This window comes from Vipera berus (assembly GCF_964194415.1).
Source record: "Vipera berus genome assembly, chromosome: 2".
Taxonomy (NCBI): domain Eukaryota; kingdom Metazoa; phylum Chordata; class Lepidosauria; order Squamata; family Viperidae; genus Vipera; species Vipera berus.
Window position 1 is genome coordinate 188,654,668 of NC_138203.1, and position 18,759 is coordinate 188,673,426.

An 18,759-nucleotide genomic window follows, 5' to 3' on the forward strand; every position below is an offset into this window, starting at 1 on the left:
TAGAGGAACGTTGTCCATAGGGTCGCAATGGGTAGGACACGACTTCGCAGCTAACAACAAATCTGCCAATCACAGTTATTGCTGCACTGCAACACCTAATGCTGCAACATTTGTGTATTGCTATATTATTGCTGTCATGAGATGTTGGTATACTTACATTAATGTTAAGTGTCGAAACACAGAAAGTTCCTTTGGCACAGCGGATAAATGGTTTCCTTCCAGGTATCTGAAAATCAGTTATATTTGATAAACTGTTAAGAATATTCATTGGTTCTTTGCACAAAGAAAAACAAAACAATCTGAATTATTACAGCTGACATCAAACATTGCAGAAAGATTTAATTGCAAACAATAATATGAATTCCATCAATAAAAATGTGTAGATTAGAAAAAACGTAGACTATGCATTTAGGGTTTGGACTAGGATCTTCAGCCAAAGAAGTTCACAAGGTCCCTTTGGGCCAGTCACAATAACTATGCACAACCTATCCATAGGTCTATTGCTGAAACAAATTGCAGTTTAATAGTGGAATGAATTATTCAATAGATGATAGTTTCCCAAGCCTCATGTAGCAGGGCAGGACTAAGGAAGCAAAAGCTATACAGATTTCTTTAATACTTGGAAACTAATAGGAGTTTACCCCTCTTATTGAGTTAATTAAGGTGGAATCTTTTTTAAGATATTGAGATTTTTTTTCTCAGATTTTTCCCCACTTGAATTGTGTTGCTATTTCAAATCAAATCAAATCAAATCAAATCTTTATTACAATTAAAGACCAGCATAGCTACTTATGAGATAAACTGTCCACTGACTTGCCTTCTGCTATTTCTTCCATTCCCATCCCAGGCTTGCCTCAGCTTCATACACAGCTTCTCCTTCACCATATATTGATATAGAGGTTGGATAATCTGTTGGGGGTACTTTGATTTGGAACATGGGGATGAATTTGATCTCCTTCCTTCTGATTGTATGGTTCTTCCTGAGGCCTTTTGTTGGAACTGATCACTAAAAAAATTTCTTACTCAAGATTCCTTCCCATTATTCTATTCAATGAGAATATTAAGTAGCAAAATGGAGCATTGCAATACAAAAGAAATACATAAATGTGCATGTATGCAAACACTGTCTGTCTGTCTCTCTTACATGCACACATGCACAGAGAGAAAGAGAGAGAGAGATAGAGAGACAGAGACAGAGACAGAGACAGAGACAGAGACAGAGACAGAGAGACAGAGAGAGACAGAGACAGAGACAGAATCCAATATCTCCTGGAATTTAAGAAAAGGACAAAATAAACGGCATCAGGTTAATATAGTTTTGCATATATCAGATTGATGGGCATGGTCTCCCAATCCTCCTTCTGCCTCTTTTCTAAATGTATGGGCTCATAGGAAAATTCTATGATGGCCTTTTGCTGTGTTCTTTGTTTTAAAGCCCAGACTATGAAAATCAGATGCATCTTTTACAAAACAATTGCGGGGAAAAAAACCTCACTCCAGTAGTTCACCCAGAGATCATATTAACAATGAGACTGGGGAGGGGAACTCACACATGTCCTTGCTGTAAGGTTGTGCTTAATTAAAGCTACTAAAAAGAACTCCAAATGCTAATTGACCTCATTAGAATTATTTTTGCCCTCTGACTGCAAATTGCTCAGGCAAGCAATATTTCAATAACACATCAGAAGCTGACTCGGTCTAGCTGCACTAATACATACAACCATTTACTTTAACTGCTTAGTGAAAACATAAAATGAATATGTATCATCTGATATAATGGAGGCAGCATTATTTAAGATGTAAATGCTAAGTCAGAGCTCACCCAAGTCGTATATTCATTCCACAAAATAAATTATCATAAAAGGTTCCCTCAAAGGCTTACAGAGGAAAAGAGAAATTTACATTTTCATGTGACTATGCACCAGATCCAACAATGTTGAATTCTTACCCTCTAACATATTTGAGAAACGCCAAAACATGCACCAAACTATTCCACTGCTGAGCTTGTTCATGTTGATCTACTGCCTCTTCAGTCACATTTTTAAATTTGAATATGGCTTTTTTTCCTTTCATGACCACAATTAGTAATTATGGAAGCGAGAAATGATGCTTATGAGCTTCCCGGACTTGGCTCTGCGATAGCATTTCTGAGCCAATGCCCTGATTCGAAAGTTATGATCTAACTGTTAGTTATGCCAGAATGCATACTGGAAAGTACATTAATGCATATCCCATTAAGAGCACTATAATTCAGAATTGCATCCAGATATACTTTCCAACATCTCCTAATTTACTGCACGGAACTGAGAATGCTTCCTTAAAAGAACGCAGCACAGAAAAGTAGAAAATAGCATCTTGGTAAAATTTTGGGTTTGATTATTATTGTTTTGTTTCTTTCATTTTTCTTTAAATTGACTGTTACTTGTATTTCACTTTTAGAGAGAACCTAGAGAAGGTTTTGACTTTTAAAGGTGTCAGTAAATCTTTAAAAGAACGAACAAACAGAGCTTACCAAGGTAAAGTAACAATGAGTCTTCTTTACCAGCAAAACAGTTGCATTTGAAAGAAGCATATTTACTTACTTATTTGTAAGACGTTTTATATTACATTGATCCAAGAGGGTCCTAAGCACTGTCTAGTATTGCTTATCTTGAAAGGGAGCACATGTGGCCTTCATTTAACCACCATTCGCCAAGGAATGGTTCAAACTTTGAGCAGTGCTGAAACGAGTGGTACTTAGGACCATCTTCAAACTTCTACCTGTTGCAGCATCCTGATCTCTCTTTGTCACCTTCTCTGCAGACTTCATGCAAGCAAAGTCAATGGGGAAACTAGCAGGAGGTTGCAAATGACAACCATGTGACGTAGCCCTCCGCGACAGTGCATGATTTGCTTAATGACAACAACTGAAAGTGCTGGAATGACCATCACTAACTGAAACAATCATGCAACATTGCACTTTGATACTGTTTCACCTAGTGACAGAAATTCCGGTTCCAATTGCTGTCGTTAATCAAGGACTACCTGTAGTGTGAAGGTATTGTATGTATACACATTATCCCCATTGTTTAATAAGCCAGTCAAATAATAACAATAACAATAATCATGATAGTAATATCAGTCTCAGACCGGGAATCTAATTGTAGATTATTAATTTAGACTAATAGAGACATCACCCTGCCAACAAAAGTGCGTATAGTCAAGGCTATGGTCTTCCCAGTTGCAATATATGGCTGTGAAAGTTGGACTATAAGAAAGGCTGAGTGCCAAAGAATTGAGGCCTTTGAACTATGGTGCTGGAGAAGACTCCTACAAGTCCCTTGGACTGCAAAGCGATCAAACCGGTCAGTCCTAGAGGAGATCAACCCTGACTGCTCTTTAGAAGGCCAAATCCTGAAGTTGAAACTCAAATAGTTTGGCCACCTTATGAGAAGGAAGGACTCACTGGAGAAGAGCCTAGATTGAGGGCGAGAGAAGAAGGGGATTACAGAGAATGAGGTGGCTGGATGGAGTCACTGAAGCAGTAGGCATGAGCTTAAATGGATTCCAGAAGATGGTAGAGGACAGGAAGGCCTGGAGGAACGTTGTCCATGGGGTCGCGATGGGTCAGACATGACTTTGCAACTAACAACAACAAATTTAAACTAATATAGCAGTAATTGGGGGTAAAATGGAGAATAGTAATGTAACTGAAATACTGAATGGCCAAACAATCAAGAGCCATTAGGATGAAGCCTACAAGTATCTGAGCATTTTACAGTTGGATAATATCAAGCATGGACAAATTAAAAATATGATTAGTAAAAATACATTCAAAGAGTGAAAAAATTGCTAAAGACAAAACTGAATGATGGAAACACCATCAAAACGATCAAGATCTGGGTTATATGTCTAGTATGATCCAGTGCTAGAATTATTAATTGGACATACGTTGAACTGAACAGTTTGCACCAAAACATAGGAAAACTCTTGGCTATTCACTCATGATTATTCATTACACCCCCATAGTGATACTGAAAAAGTATACCTGCCCTGCAGTAATGGAGGCAAAGGTTTAAAAAGTATGCATTGGCTGATTATGTAAAAGACAGCCAAGCATAAGCATTGGTGCAAACTAAAAATTGGAACTTGCTGAATATATAGGAAACAAAACATGAATATTGAAATAATGTAATAAAAACACGAACAGAATGCTGGCAAGGAAAAGTATTACATGGTCAATTGCTACAAAAGACTGAGGGGAAATGGAAAAAGAACAAATGCTGGCAATGGCTTACAACTGGAACATTTAATTGAAAAATCATCAAATGATTCAAAGTGAAGTTTGTGCAAAGAAGAGGAAAAAGAAACTATAGATCATACACCCAGCTCTGCTCTACAAGAACATCACAGAAATTGATTATAATCAACAACATTATACAGTTGCCAAAATAATATACTGGAATATCTGTAAAAAATATCATGTGGCACTAATGAAAAAATGATGGGAACATAGAACTGAAAATGTAGTTGTGAATGAGCAGGTTAAAATATTGTGGGATTCTGGAATACAAATGGATAAAGTGTTGGTTTATAACCCACCAAATTTAATTATGGTTGAAAAGACAAAATTATGGATAATATGTAAACTGTGGTAGACCTAGTGGTTATTGTTACACTGGGTGCCATATCAAAAAACTGTTGAATGGCACTTAGAAAATCTCCTAGAGACAAAATTCTCAGTTAACAGAAAAGCTCTCTAATTAAAATAGAAGAGGAATTGAAACAAAGAATAACTGAGCATCTAGAATAGTACAAAAAACAGAAAGTTGGCTGTGCTGAAACTTCTTACTAAAAATCAGCTAGCACACGTACTAAAAGATGCCAGCATTGTAATATCAAAGATAAGCACCAGCTCACTGCAAGAAACAAACCAACAAAGCTACAGTTATAGTTGAAGATCTTGAATGCAAAATCAAGAAACAAGAAAAAAAAGTGAAATTAAAATGGAAATTAGGCTGGAAAATAACATCAACTTGCTAAGATCAGATGGAAGCAAGCTAGAACAAATGGAAGAAATGAAACTGAAGAACAAAGGATACCTGATCAAGAAATATCACCTAGATTCCTAGAGACAAGGAAAATCAAGAAAGCAGTGGAAATAATAAAGCAGCAAATAACTACCATAGCCAAGAAAATCAGCAGATATGCACACTATAGGCAAAATCTCTAGTTTCCAGTCAAAAACTGATAAAGAAAAAAAAATGCATTTCTGGACACTCCAATCCTGCAAATACAAGAATGCAGTTTGGATAAAGGAAGTGGAGAAGGAGAAAAAAAAGTTAAAATGAAATAACTTATAACAGCAGAAATGGTGCAGAAAAGAGCAAGAAAGATCGAGAATTGATCACACCAGGACAGGTGAAGATGAAATGCTCCATGATTGGAGATGAAGAGCTCCAGCAGCTCTTTATCTGGGATTCCCTTCACTTCTCACTTAATATCCTACATGTCTTGGGATTATGGTAACAACCAGGACTATTTGGATAGTTGTAATTTAGTGATGTCACATGAAAGCATGCTTTATGACTGCATCACTTAGTGACAGCATTCCCTTTCCCAGTTCCTTTGTAATTCAAGGATTACTTGTAATAATTTAATGCAACAATTGGATGCAAAAATTTAGTATTGGGCTATGCAAAGTAAGCCACAAAGTGTATTCATATTATTATCTGTTTTTTAAATGAGATGTTGCTGCATTATGTGCCTAAAACAATGGAGCATTGAATTCTGAATCCATCATAATTCTGCTGAAGACCTAGTCTTGTGTTAGTAGTCACTTGGCTTGGAAATCTGAATGGTTGGAAGTTACCGAGCCAAATGGAAAGAAATTATAGCAGGAAGTAATCATATTGTTAAAAATAAGTAGTACTTTAAATCATGGAATCAAAATCTGAAGAGAACAAACTACTCTGCATTGTGGATGATAAGCAGTACTAAAGTATTCTCAGGGGCCTGTTTTGTGGAAATTATCATTTTTGTACATATTGAATTGATATTTGATAAATGTCAGTTGTTCTAGCATCAAGTTTCATAATTAGCTCATTTTTATTCTGTTCCCAGTATCACCCTCTACCTCAGCTGATTACATACTGAGCTATAAAGCCTTGAATAACAAACTGTGAGAAGATAATATAGTAAGAAATTAGATAATAGAAGCTAATGAGAATAAGAGAAATCCTTTATTACCAGAGGAAAAGATAGGGAAGCTGACTTTTCCTGAAAAAATACTGAACTTTAAATGTGAAGAATGTTTTAAAGAGATCACATTTAGAACAGATAAAGGAAAATATCAATTTCTAAATAGGGTTAATTGAGGAACAAAATTATTTTTGAATTTTCATGTTTAGCAATATTCAATTTAAAGCACTACGTTTTGGCCAATTTTATTATTCCTGTAACAGTGGTCGTATGTTTCTTACATTGTGTATAGCCAGCCTCTAGGATTGGCAAGTGAAATAGAATTATGCAGTTAAACAGTGTGAGCAACAGGTGGATAGATAACTTTTTTGAAAATGCAAAACATGGGTTCGTCCTTATATAAAATTGACATACAAATGAGCTATGAGCTTTTCATGAAATGGATAAATAAGTTTGTTTGGAATAGTTGTCTCCCCAGATAAGCAGAATGAACATTTTATGAGTTATGGTTTTCTGGACATTTAGTTTCTTTACCCCTTTGCCTCTCACAATATACCCTTTTGGTAACCATTTGGCCATCCATATAGATTGAATTTTTAAAACAATTCAGAAAAGGGAAATAAATCAGGAATTACAGAGTATATCTTAATATTTGTACCAAGATTTGAGACTTGCTTGCAAAATTTGTAACTAAGTTTAAAACAGGAAATTCACCATTATTTCTACCAAACACACACAGACACACAGACACACAGACACACACACACACACACACACACAGAGAGAGAGAGAGAGAGAGAGAGAGAGAGAGAGAGAGAGAGAGAGAGAGAGAGAGAGAGAGAGAGAGAGAGAGAGAGAATGTTTATAATTACCAGGAAAATAATTCTAATTCTATTAATACCAATCTTTCTTGAAGTAGCTTTTAAAATGTTATTTTATTAACAGTCACCAAAATATAAAAATGTGAACAACATGGAACATGCTATCAGGTAGAATAAAGGAGCAAATGCCAGGGATTTCTAAGAAGACATGGGTAAACAGAGCTGTGAATTCTACAAGAGCTGTAGAGTAAGCATTAAATTAATTAAGATGTGATGCTGTTGGACTCTTAACCTCTGGGTGCTCACAAAACACTAAGAAACATGAAATAATGACAGTAACAATAAAATCAAACTAGGATGTTGTGATGAACCTAGCAGACAACCAGAGTATCCCACCTAATGTATAACACCGAGTGGAGGGTTCTCCAATTACTATAGTACAGGAGGGTAGCTAAATTTTTAGAGCCTTCAGAAGAACAAGGGAGCCATATGGATCTCAGTACCCATGGATTGGCAGAAGATTCTACCCAGTAACCAGAATTATCTATTTTGTCATTTTTTGTATGTGCAATAATAAAGATGGTTTTTTGTTTCAGATGTTAAATAACTTGAATTCATTCAGTTTCAGATCTTACAATAGACAGCTTCCATGACCAGTGGAAAATAATCAAATGTGCAATAATCAACTGGTTCTTGTTGTTGTTTCACCTAATTATCTTCTTTTTGGACAAAATTAAAATCTCTTTTTGGGGTGAAAGTGAATCATCATTTTAAATACAGGATTTGAAGAAGATGTTGCAAACGTATCAATAGATTATACATTTATTTTTAAATTAATCTATTTTAAATGCCCAATTGTGTTTACTCTGTGATAATGATAATAGTAAAGTTGGAAGGGACCTTGGAGGTCATCTAGTCCAACCCCCTGCTCAGGCAGGAAACCCTATACCATTTCAGACAAATGGCTGTCCAGTCTCCTCTTAAAAACTTCCAGTGTTGGAGCATTCACAGCTTCTGGAGGCATGTTGTTCCACTGGTTAATTGCTCTAACTGTCAGAAAGTTTCTCCTTAGTTCTAGGTTGTTTTTCTCCTTGATTAGTTTCCATCTGTTACTTCTTGTCCTGCCTTTGGGCGCTTTGGAGAATAGCTTGACTCCCTCTTCTTTGTGGCAGACCCTGAGATATTGGAACACTGCTATCATGTCCCCTCTCGTCCTTTTCTTCGTTAAACTAGACATACCCAATTCCAGCAGCCATTCCTTATATGTTTTAGCCTCCAGTCCCCTAATCATCTTTGTTGCTCTTCTCTGTACTCTTTGTAGAGTCTCAACATCTTTTTACATCATGGTGACCAAAACTGGATGCAGTATTCCAAGTGTGGCCTTACCAAGGCATTGTAAAGTGGTATTAACACTTCACATGATCTTGATTCTATCCCTCTGTTAATGCAGCCTAGCACTGTTTGGCTGTTTTGGCAGCTGCAGCACACTGCTGGCTCATATTTAAGTGATTGTCCACTAGGACTCCCAGATCCCTCTCAGTTACTACTATTGAGCAAGGTACACCCTACACTATACCTGTACATTTGTTTTTTCTTGCCTAAATGTAGAACCTTACTTTTTTCACCACTGAATTTCATTTTGTTAGATAGCGCCCAGTGTTCAAGTTTGTTCAGATCCTCCTGTATCTTAAGCCTGTCTTCTGGAGTGTTGGCTATTCCTGCCAGTTTGGTGTTGTCTGCAAATTTGATGAGTTCCCCATCTATCTTTTCGTCCAAATCATTGATGAAGATGTTGAAGAGCACTGGGCCCAGAACAGAGGCCTGGAACACCCCACTACACACTTCCCTCCATGTAGATGCAGTTCCATTGAGGACCACACGCTGAGTACGGCCGGTCAGCCAGCTACGAATCCATCTGGTGGTGATGCTGTCTAACCCACATTTTTCTATCTTATCAAGTAGTAGGTTGTGATCTACTTTATCAAATGCCTTACTGAAGTCCAAGTAAATTATATCCACAGCATTCCTCTGACCCACTAATTTTGTCACTTGGTCAAAGAATGCAATAAGATTTGTCTGGCATGATCTGTTTTTGACAAACCCATGTTGGCTTTTAGTAATGATTTTGCTTGCCTCTAGATGCTCACAGATTCGTTGTTTGATTATCTTTTCCAGAATCTTCCCAGGTATTGAGGTCAGGCTGATATGTCTGTAATTTCCTGGATCCATTTTTTTCCCTTTTTTGAAGATGGGAACTACATCAGCTCTTTTCCAGTCCTCTGGTAGTTCCACAGTGCTCCAGGATCTTTGAAAAATATAGTTCAGTGGTTCTGAGATCACATCCGCCAGTTCCTTGAGAACCTTGGGGTGTAATCCATATGGGCCTGGTGATTTGAACTCATCTAGGCTGGACAAGTGCTCACTTACCATTTTCTTGCCTATCTTAACTTGTGTTTTTATTCTGTTTTTTATGGCACTATTTTTTGATAGGTTGGTCTGTTTTTTCCCTTTGTGTAAAGACAGATGCAAAAAACGAGTTAGAGTTCTGCTTTCTCTCTGTTGCTTGTCACCTTCTTGCCACTTTCACCCATTAATGGACCAATCATTTCCTTCACTTTTTTCTACTAAATGTTAATAGTGTGAAATAGATTGTGAAGATTAAACTATTAAGATTAAATTATCGTATCTCAAGGTAATTCAGTGTGATTAATATTGAAACATTTACTTCTAAATCAAACAAACAGAAGCTATGAAGAGATCCTCAAGAAAACTGGAGATCTCTGCAGATTTCAGTCTTAAGTGTTGCTTGTCTTTTGTACCTGAAACATGTTAAGGATTTATTACGTAAACTGTTATTTAACATTGCTGATTATTTGATATCATTATTCTAGATGTGAAAATTGTGAGTTTTTTCTCCCAGTGGGGAAAAAATAACTATTACAAATGATATATCCTTTGAGAAAATACTGAACTAGAAGATTTCCATCTATGGTGTGTTAAACAAAGCTGCATTTTTGTTTAAATGAATCCTGGCTTATGTGGGATTAGGTTTTCTTATTAAATTGCTAGGCTCTTTTCAGTGTTAAAGGGGAAATTCTCTCAATTGCAAATTACCAGATAGCACATAAACAGTAATATTATCAGAGAACAGGTATTAAAAATCCACAAGCTGACTGTCTATTAAATATTCCATTTCATAATTAACACTTTAATCAGCAGCAATTATGGAGTATAACAACGTGAGTCAGTATTCAATTTCATAGTGAATACTATGTTACTACTATAAGCATTTAAATTTTCTCTTTTAAATGTGCCAGATCTAACTATAACGATACAATAAAGATCTGGAGAACAAATTGTTGAATAAAAAAATAGGGCAAAAATAATTGCTACTTTTCTTTATGTGCATTGTGGCAAAATAGAAACACTGTCTGCTTTTTCTATTTATTATGTGTAACAACTGAAATTATTGGAATATATATTTGGTTGCAAAAAGTGTAGATTTCTTCTTCAAGAAGCAAAGAGATAGTTTTTTAATTATACAGATTCTCTAAAAAGTGTCACTATACATGTCAATAATGGCAGATGTAAGTTTGTATAATATTTATTGTATAATATTATACAGTTATTTTTATTATACAATAATAAAGCCATGAAAAAGTATTTATAAATATATTTTAGTTAGAAAATATCAAATTGGGTTAGATTTTTGATTACATAAACCTTTTGTTTTTTAGATCTGTTCTTAATAGTAACCTGTAGCACCTCCAAGAATATTTTCATACATTCCCAAATCTACTTTATCTGTTTATATCTTCCTCTTTTTGTATTGTCTGGTTCATCCTTTATTTGTATGAAATGCCCAAAGAATGTGAATAGATTTTAGATCTTAACATTATCTAGTTTTAGTGAGAAGCTAAACCATTCCAGTTTCATCTTATTTTGTAAGCACCACTGTGTCACTCTTTTTTATGTATATGATAAAAGATTTTGATTACAACAGTAAAAACTAATACAAACTGAACTTAAAGAAAAGAGAATAGAAAGAATAAAAAGTGCAAGGAACAAGAAAAAGAATAAAATAAAGAAATAGAAAAGAAACATAAGTATCTTTCAACATTTATTACAACATGTATAGACAAATTTATATTTCTTCATCCCATATCTATTGTTATCTATAAACAAATCCATAAGACATCCACTTTTATGTCCTACTGTCATCAAAAATTTGTAAAGGGTTGCCAGAACCTTGCAAAAAAATTGATCAAATAAACCAACTTTATATTCTTTCTTTTTTACTTTAAACAGTCTTAATCATTCAAATATAGTAGGATTTGAATTCTCTTCTTTAACCCATCACAGACTTCTTCAAGGGTTTAACAAGTCTCTTTTGTAGATCCAATAAGAAAACATTTTCCAAGTCATTCTCTTGTTTTGTAATTCCACTTCCAATACTTTCTCTGGTTTTTCAGACAAAATATGCTCAACATCTGTCATTTTCTCATTAACATAGAGCCAGACATCGTTATTGTTGATATTGTAGTGACAAATTTCTGCTCTGTTCTTCACATACTGTATCTCCTTCAATATTTCCAAAGTTATGATGTTTTATGTCATATGTAATGTCAGATCCAGTACTAAACGACACATAGGTTTGCAATTTTTCCCTTCTGCTTAGAATCTTTAGTTCCCTCTACTGTCCAGTTTTTAAAATCATAAAGTTGCTTATCTTTGTTATAGCATACAATAGCCAAGATGGCCAAAATAAATCTGATTCCAGTAAGAAGCCATTTATTTTTAAAGTTAATTCTGAAACATTATAACAAAAGTCAATATTACAAATTTATATGGACTACTTATAAGTTTCTTAGATAAAAATCTTTAGGCTTTTGCCATTTCTTTCAAATTCTTTTAACCTCAAGCTTATAATTGACTTTTCTTTTGAGCAGAGTTGAAGCTAAACTCATCCAGTGACTTTCAAACTTGTTATTCTGAAGGTCTTTAATAGCTTTAAGATGGTTAATAGATAATTTCTGAAAGTGATTAGAAGCTGAAGCTTGCAAAGTTAGTGTCCTTTAAAACTCTGCCACAGTGGTGTACAAGATGGTTTTATACATTCTTCTCCTGATGCCCAACCTCAGAGGGGACCAAAGTTCTGTGGGCTCTTCATGAGGAGCTGCGTTGTGAAGTACAAAGGGATAATTTCTCATCCTCTCCTTATCTGGAGAGGTTCCAGAAAGAGGGTCTACTAACCAGTTCTTCAGTATTTATTGTGGTCATTGGCTCTTGTAGCAACATCTTCAGTTTGCCATGCCTCCCCTTGAAGACTACCACTCAATAAACATATGTATTATTTCTTTTCTTTAATGTATTTTATCTTATAGTCTTTATTGAAAAAGGCTTTTCAGAGCCTTATGAAGATCAGTAGTGCAATTTATTCCAACTGGGAGCAAGATTCCATATTGTATTATTAATCCATTGGCACTACATAGAAATAAAGTTTGTAATCAATAGCGATAGCAATAACTCTTAAACTTATATATCGCTACACAATGCTTTGTTCTCTGAATGGTTTACAATGCCAGCATATTGCTCCCAACAATCTGAGTTCTTATTTTACCAACCTCAGAAGGATCCTTGAGGCAGTCAGGATTGAGCTCCTGGCAATACTGCATTCCAAACACTGTGCCACCATGGCTCCTAATCAATGTTTCCTTTATAAGGGAGGGAGGGGTTGGGGAGGGTTGGGGAGGGTGAAGAGGGTGGGAGGGGAGGGGGTTGGGAGGGTTTTTTTTCTTTTTTATGGTTTGTTAAAGATAAAATGTATTGTAACTTTTTAATAAAAAAAAATGTTTCCTTTATACAGTAATCACTGAACATGATTTGCCCTATTGTGAATAAACCAAATACGACAATTCCAGATATATTCAAGTGCTTTAAATGCTAAACTAAATTTAACTTTTAAAATAAAGCTACAAAAAAGGCTAACTTTAATTAATCTGAAGTATTGCTTCATTCCTATTTTTACCACTTACTATCAAGTCCTTCGAGCCCGCCAATGAATGTAAGTTTAGTTAAGCGGTATGGCCCATGTGACCTATTTTTAAGGTTTCCAGAAATTTCTAGAAAAAGGGTGCTGTTCAGATATGATGCTACAAAATGTGTAAGTAGAAAAAAGGAGTTAAACAAATCAGGCAGCTGAGATATGATGAACAAAACAGATATCTATGGAATTAGCAGCCAGGAGAACTAAGGGGAAGTAAATTAGAGATTAACAATTTGGCGGGGGGGGGGGAGGATTGAGAAATGATTACACAATGTGAATGCAAATTGATAGAACCTGTAATTATCAAAACAAAAGGAAATATTAATAGAAATGGCTTTGCAGGCAGTAAAGCTTAGGCCCGGGATACCTGCAGGACCGTCTGCTGCCAGGAACGACTTCCCATCACCCTGTGCGCTCACACAGAGAGGGCCTCTTCAGGGTGCCGTCGGCCAGACAATGTCGGCTGGTGACCCCCAGGGGGAGGGCCTTCTCTGTGGGGGCACCTGCCCTGTGGAATCAGCTTCCCCTGGAGCTCCGGATGACCCCCAGACCTCCGGTCCTTTCGTTGTGACCTTAAGACATTTCTTTTCCAACAGGCTGACCTGGACTGATGATAAGGGGTTTTTAATATGGTTTTAAGGTTTTATTGGTTGTAGTTGGGGCTATAGATTATAGTTTAATTTTTAATATTTGTATTTTTACTTGTATTTTACTGTTGTTAGCCGCCCTGAGTCCTTCGGGAGATAGGGCGGCATATAAGTCCCATTAAATAAATAAATAAATAAAATAAAGTAAATACATGGTGTAGGAGAAAAGCAGAAAAAAGGTACTAATATACACTGGCATTTTTTTAAAAAAAATAATGAGTTGGTGACAAAACTAGTTTACTACTGAATTAATCAAAATGTAAAAGTGAACTTCACAGTCCTTTCTACAGAGCATCTCTGTCACGGAGAGATCATTGGTATCAGCAGCCGCTGGCTCCAGTACAATATTTAAAAATGGTGTGACAGTTCTCACATTCATCTGCATTTCATCAAGTAATCTATAGGTGTACGTGAACCAGGAATTGATTATGTGTTCCCAGTGTTGAGAAATAAGCAGTTTTAATTCATAATTAAAAAAAGAAATGTATGAATGTGGATAAAGATGTTTAATATATTGCAATATTTTTGGAAGAGATGCAGTATATGCATATAAATAAAACACTTTGACATAAAAGTAGAATATATTTGTCTTAAGATGTAAACTGAATCACTACCAGGATCAATATTTCGGGACAGATATGAAATGCTCAAAGGAAAGAAAAATATAATTTCCTCAGCAGTTAGGAAAAGTATATCCAGCATATGGATTAACTATGGTGTAGCTCATGCTAATCTAGAAATTGTTAAGATGTCAAGGAACTGACTCATACATAGCCTCACCCCAAATGCACCCAATGTTGAGGCTACGATGCATTGGACAACATGCAATTGTGACAGTGTGTTGTCAAAGGTTTCAAGGGTATATCATAAGCTGAGATTCTGGATCCTGTCAATGCATGGCAAAGCTGTCCCATGGTCTGTAATCACAGTAATCAAGAGTATGTTATGGTAAAAATCTGATAAACCTGAATCCAGAGGATATTGTTTAGTTTAGTTTTAGGTTCTCCAGGGCCAAGAATCTGAAGCCCAGCATGCAGAAAATATTCAGCATGCAAAATATATTGATTTGTTATCTGACTAACAGCTAAAGGGCTAGATTTCTTATTTGGCTAATAAAAAAAACTCGCTTGTCAACTGCAAGATGTGATCTTGCATCATAACTTTGAGACATTACCCACAAATGTGCCAGAGATTCTCACACTTTCCTTTTTCACAGAGTCCTCAATGTCTTATTAATTTTTTCGTGGCACCCCTAGAAGTTCCCAAACTGTGTGGTGTGTTGCCCTGGAGTACCACAGCAAATTCATTAATGATTTTGTTTATTAGTAAAATATCCTATGACGCCCTTGTGAGTTCTATGTAGCACACCAGGATACTGCCACACACAGTTGTAGTTTTTCACTAGAGATTACATTTCAAATCATGAATCCCTGATAGTTATTTTCACTAATAAACTTGACCAATGACCCCAACGAAGAAGTAAATTAACATTTTTAGAATATAATTCAGGATACAAGATAAAAGGATATGATTACAGGGAATGGGTCTTCTATATTGACTAATGGCACAGAATTTTTTGTTTTTAATTCCCTACTAATAAAAAATGAGAAATATATTAAAAAAAAATTATGCTGAAATTCTTCTCCCTTTGGGGAATGAAATTTTCCATATGTCTCTATATCCAGTATTATATAGGATCTCTTACAGTAAAATATTTCCTTTTATATGGATATTTTGGAACTCTAATTTACTACATTTTTGTGAGATGTATGTCAGGTTTTGTTTTCAATTAATATGGAATCCATAAATGGACGATTATGGTTTAAGAAAAAGCATTTTAGATGAACATTTTAATCACAAAACTAGTGTAATTTTCCCATTGCAAATTGGAGTTTATAAATATAAGAATCTATAACATTAATTAAAATGCTACTAAAGAAGTCCTTCCCGAGCATCTCAAGGGTTATTATGATAAATAAGAGTGGAAGAGAGCAGCTTAACAGAACTGTATATAAGACAGCAACTATAGAAGTGGCATTTGTGGAATGAGGCACAAATAACACACACTGCCCTTCATCTTACCCTTTGCTGGCAAGATTTGGTTTTAGCATTACTTGGGAATCATAACTTTGTTTAGAACATGTACACAAATGACACATGAATGCATTATTTTGGACAGAGATGCCTTTAAAGCAAGCTCCCAGAAACATCACTGGATGTTGGAATATCTCAGTCACATCAGTACTTGCCTTATCTTTGGACATACCCTGCATTCATTTAAAATTTCAATATGACAACAGACTTATGCTGCAAAGTGAAATATGTAACTATGAATTATCTCAATTTAATACTGTTTTCCTGAGAACCACTCTTCGATGACTGTAATCAAACACAAAAATAGATGCATTTGCTTCTACAGAATCAAAGATATACAAATGTCTATTAATTGCTACACCATTTTCAATCGGGATAGTTAAAAATTCCATCACTTTTCATGACTCCTAAATGTAGGCTGTTCCCAGAAATTAGCAAAAGGACAATTATGTTACAAGGACATAACTATAAGATCATGCTGATCTGCAATGCCAAGGACAGGCCACTTGACAGCACCAAGAAAAATATCCAAAAGTCAATTTCTTAATACATTAATCACTGTAGTATTGAAACAGAAGTGTTCCAATGAAGAAATAAATACTGAGTGTATGTTTAACGTATGCATGAATCAATGAAACAAATTGAGTGCTAAATAAAAAAGTTTGAATCTATTGGTTCTATGCACAACTTTTACCACGAAGAAAAAGAAAATGGACTTCTGATTTGGGGCTGATTAGGAAGAGAGAGAGAGAAAGAAAAAAAAAAAATTCAGACTGGTTCATTAGTAAATAGACACCATCAGATACACTGTTATGTCTGACTGATCAAATAAGTAAAGCAAGAGAACATCAATGATCAGTGTAATAACTACAAAAACCCAGGCACTCAAATTTCTTTACAAATTAAAGTTTCTGTGGATGACAGAGGACAAAACAACACCAGATGTCAAAATCACCCAACTCTTGGCTCTTTTAGAAATAACAGAATAGATCTGGGAAAAGTTATGGGGAGGTTAGGATCTAAGCTCATATTCTGAAGACTCTGCTCCATGAATATTTAACTGCACCTATCTCCCTGAACTAAGTCTTGAAGTGTTTGGTTCTGATAGACGAGGACTCAGAGTGGTTTTTGACTGAACGAGTTTATTCAATACACATAAGTCAACTGTCAACTGTCAAATGTTGCAAGCTTTTATAGTGGAACTGTTTGAACTGTAACCAATCAACGGAGTCTATTTTCCCGCTTCTTGTTTATTGTAACCAATGATTGCACCGGAATCTCCCGCTCTAAACCCAGCTATATTGCAATCTGCTATTCTCCTTGTTTGCAACTATTTACAGACACAACACCCCTTACCCCCCAGTTGTTGTTATTTATATACAAAATCCTTTAAATATTTTGGTGGCCTATGGACTCTTGAAGGGTATCTATTGCTCTGGCTGCTAGGGTCACTTCTTTCTGATTGTCTGCCTGGCTGATTGCCTCTGTTGGACCTGGACTCTTGGCTACCTGACTCTGACGCTTCCCTGTTGCTGTTTTGTGGATTTGTTTGTGTTTGAAGATCAGCTATCGCTGGCCTACTCCGCAGGGGTATTGCCCAGTCAATTTGACTAAATTGTTGTTGATGGTTACCAGGGGATGAGTTATTTTGCGTTTCTGCTACCCCACTATCTGACGTGTTGTTATCACTGAACCTGGATGTAAGGTTCCCCCCAAATATACTTTGATCCCCATCTACTGGCAAACATCCACTAGTTCTCTTTCTCAACTGATCTATGTGTCTTTTGCTGATCCTATTCCCTTCCCCCTCAATAGTGTAAGACAGGGGACCCAATATTTCAGTGACCACCCCTGGGATCCATTTGTCCCCTTGTGCATAGTTCCTGGCCCAGATTAAATACCCCACTTTAAATGTTCTATTTGGAATGTCCAGTTCAGCACTTGGTAGGAGTCTGTCAGGGTGTAATCTGTCCAATTTGGTGGTTAGTCTCCTTCCCCACCTCATTTCAGCTGGACTTTTGCCGGTAGCTGTACATGGGGTCGTATGTTGGGTCAGCAAAAATTCGGCCAGTCTTTGGTGCCAGTCACCCCGAATGATTCTTTTTAAGGCGTCTTTCGTGGTCCTCACATTTCGTTCAGCCAAGCCGTTGGTGGATGGGTGGAAGGGTGCTGATGTCTTGTGTTTAATCGAGTTGGCCTTGAGGAAATCCTGGAATTCAACAGAGGTGAATTGTGGCCCATTATCAGACACAATTACATCCGGTAACCCATGAGTGGCAAAGAGGCCCCTTAATACCTGTATTGTTCTACCTGAAGTCAATGAACTGACTGGTACTACCTCTAGCCATCTAGAGAAGCTGTCCACTACTACCAGGAATGTTAACCCTTGGAAAGGTCCAGCAAAGTCAATATGAATCCTGGACCAAGGATTCCTAGCTAACTCCCACTTATGCGTACGAATGTGTTGTTGTTCCGGCCTAGAACGTTGGCACAAATGGCAATTGGCAACACATTCCTCAATGTCATTGTCCAGTCCTGGCCACCACAAGTGGCTCCTAGCCAACGCCTTCATACGTACTATTCCTGGGTGCCCTTCATGTAACTCTAATAAAATAGCTGGTCTGTGGATTTCGGGAATGACCACACGGTTTCCCCACAGTAAGCATCCCAAATGAACTGACAGTTCATCTTTTCTTCTGAAATAGGGAATGTACTTGGCATCAGGGTTGGCATTTGGCCACCCGCTGAGGACCCAGGCCATAATTCTCTTTAAAGTATGGTCATTATTTGTTGCCACAGCTATATCTTTAGCGGTTAAAGGCCAGTCAGGAATGTCCTGTAGGGACATTATTTGTCCCACAGGGGCAGGGTCTTCCTCAGTGATGTTTAATGGCAGTCTGCTAAGGGCGTCAGCATGTCCCATGTCCTTGCCCGGTCTGTATTGGAGAGAAAATGAATATGCCGAGAGGAA

General features: G+C 36.4%; 1 protein-coding gene across 1 annotated transcript in view; it reads right to left on the bottom strand.

Annotated features, from left to right (window-relative positions):
• Nucleotides 1–18,759, bottom strand: part of SLIT3 (slit guidance ligand 3) — a gene marked incomplete at its 3' end in the record, with an annotated part of 569,754 nt that overhangs the window by 104,926 nt on the left and 446,069 nt on the right. Inside the window, exon 21 of the mRNA XM_081320704.1 lies at nt 158–226. Coding sequence (XP_081176830.1) covers nt 158–226 — 69 coding nt within the window. The remainder of the gene's footprint in view (nt 1–157; nt 227–18,759) is intronic.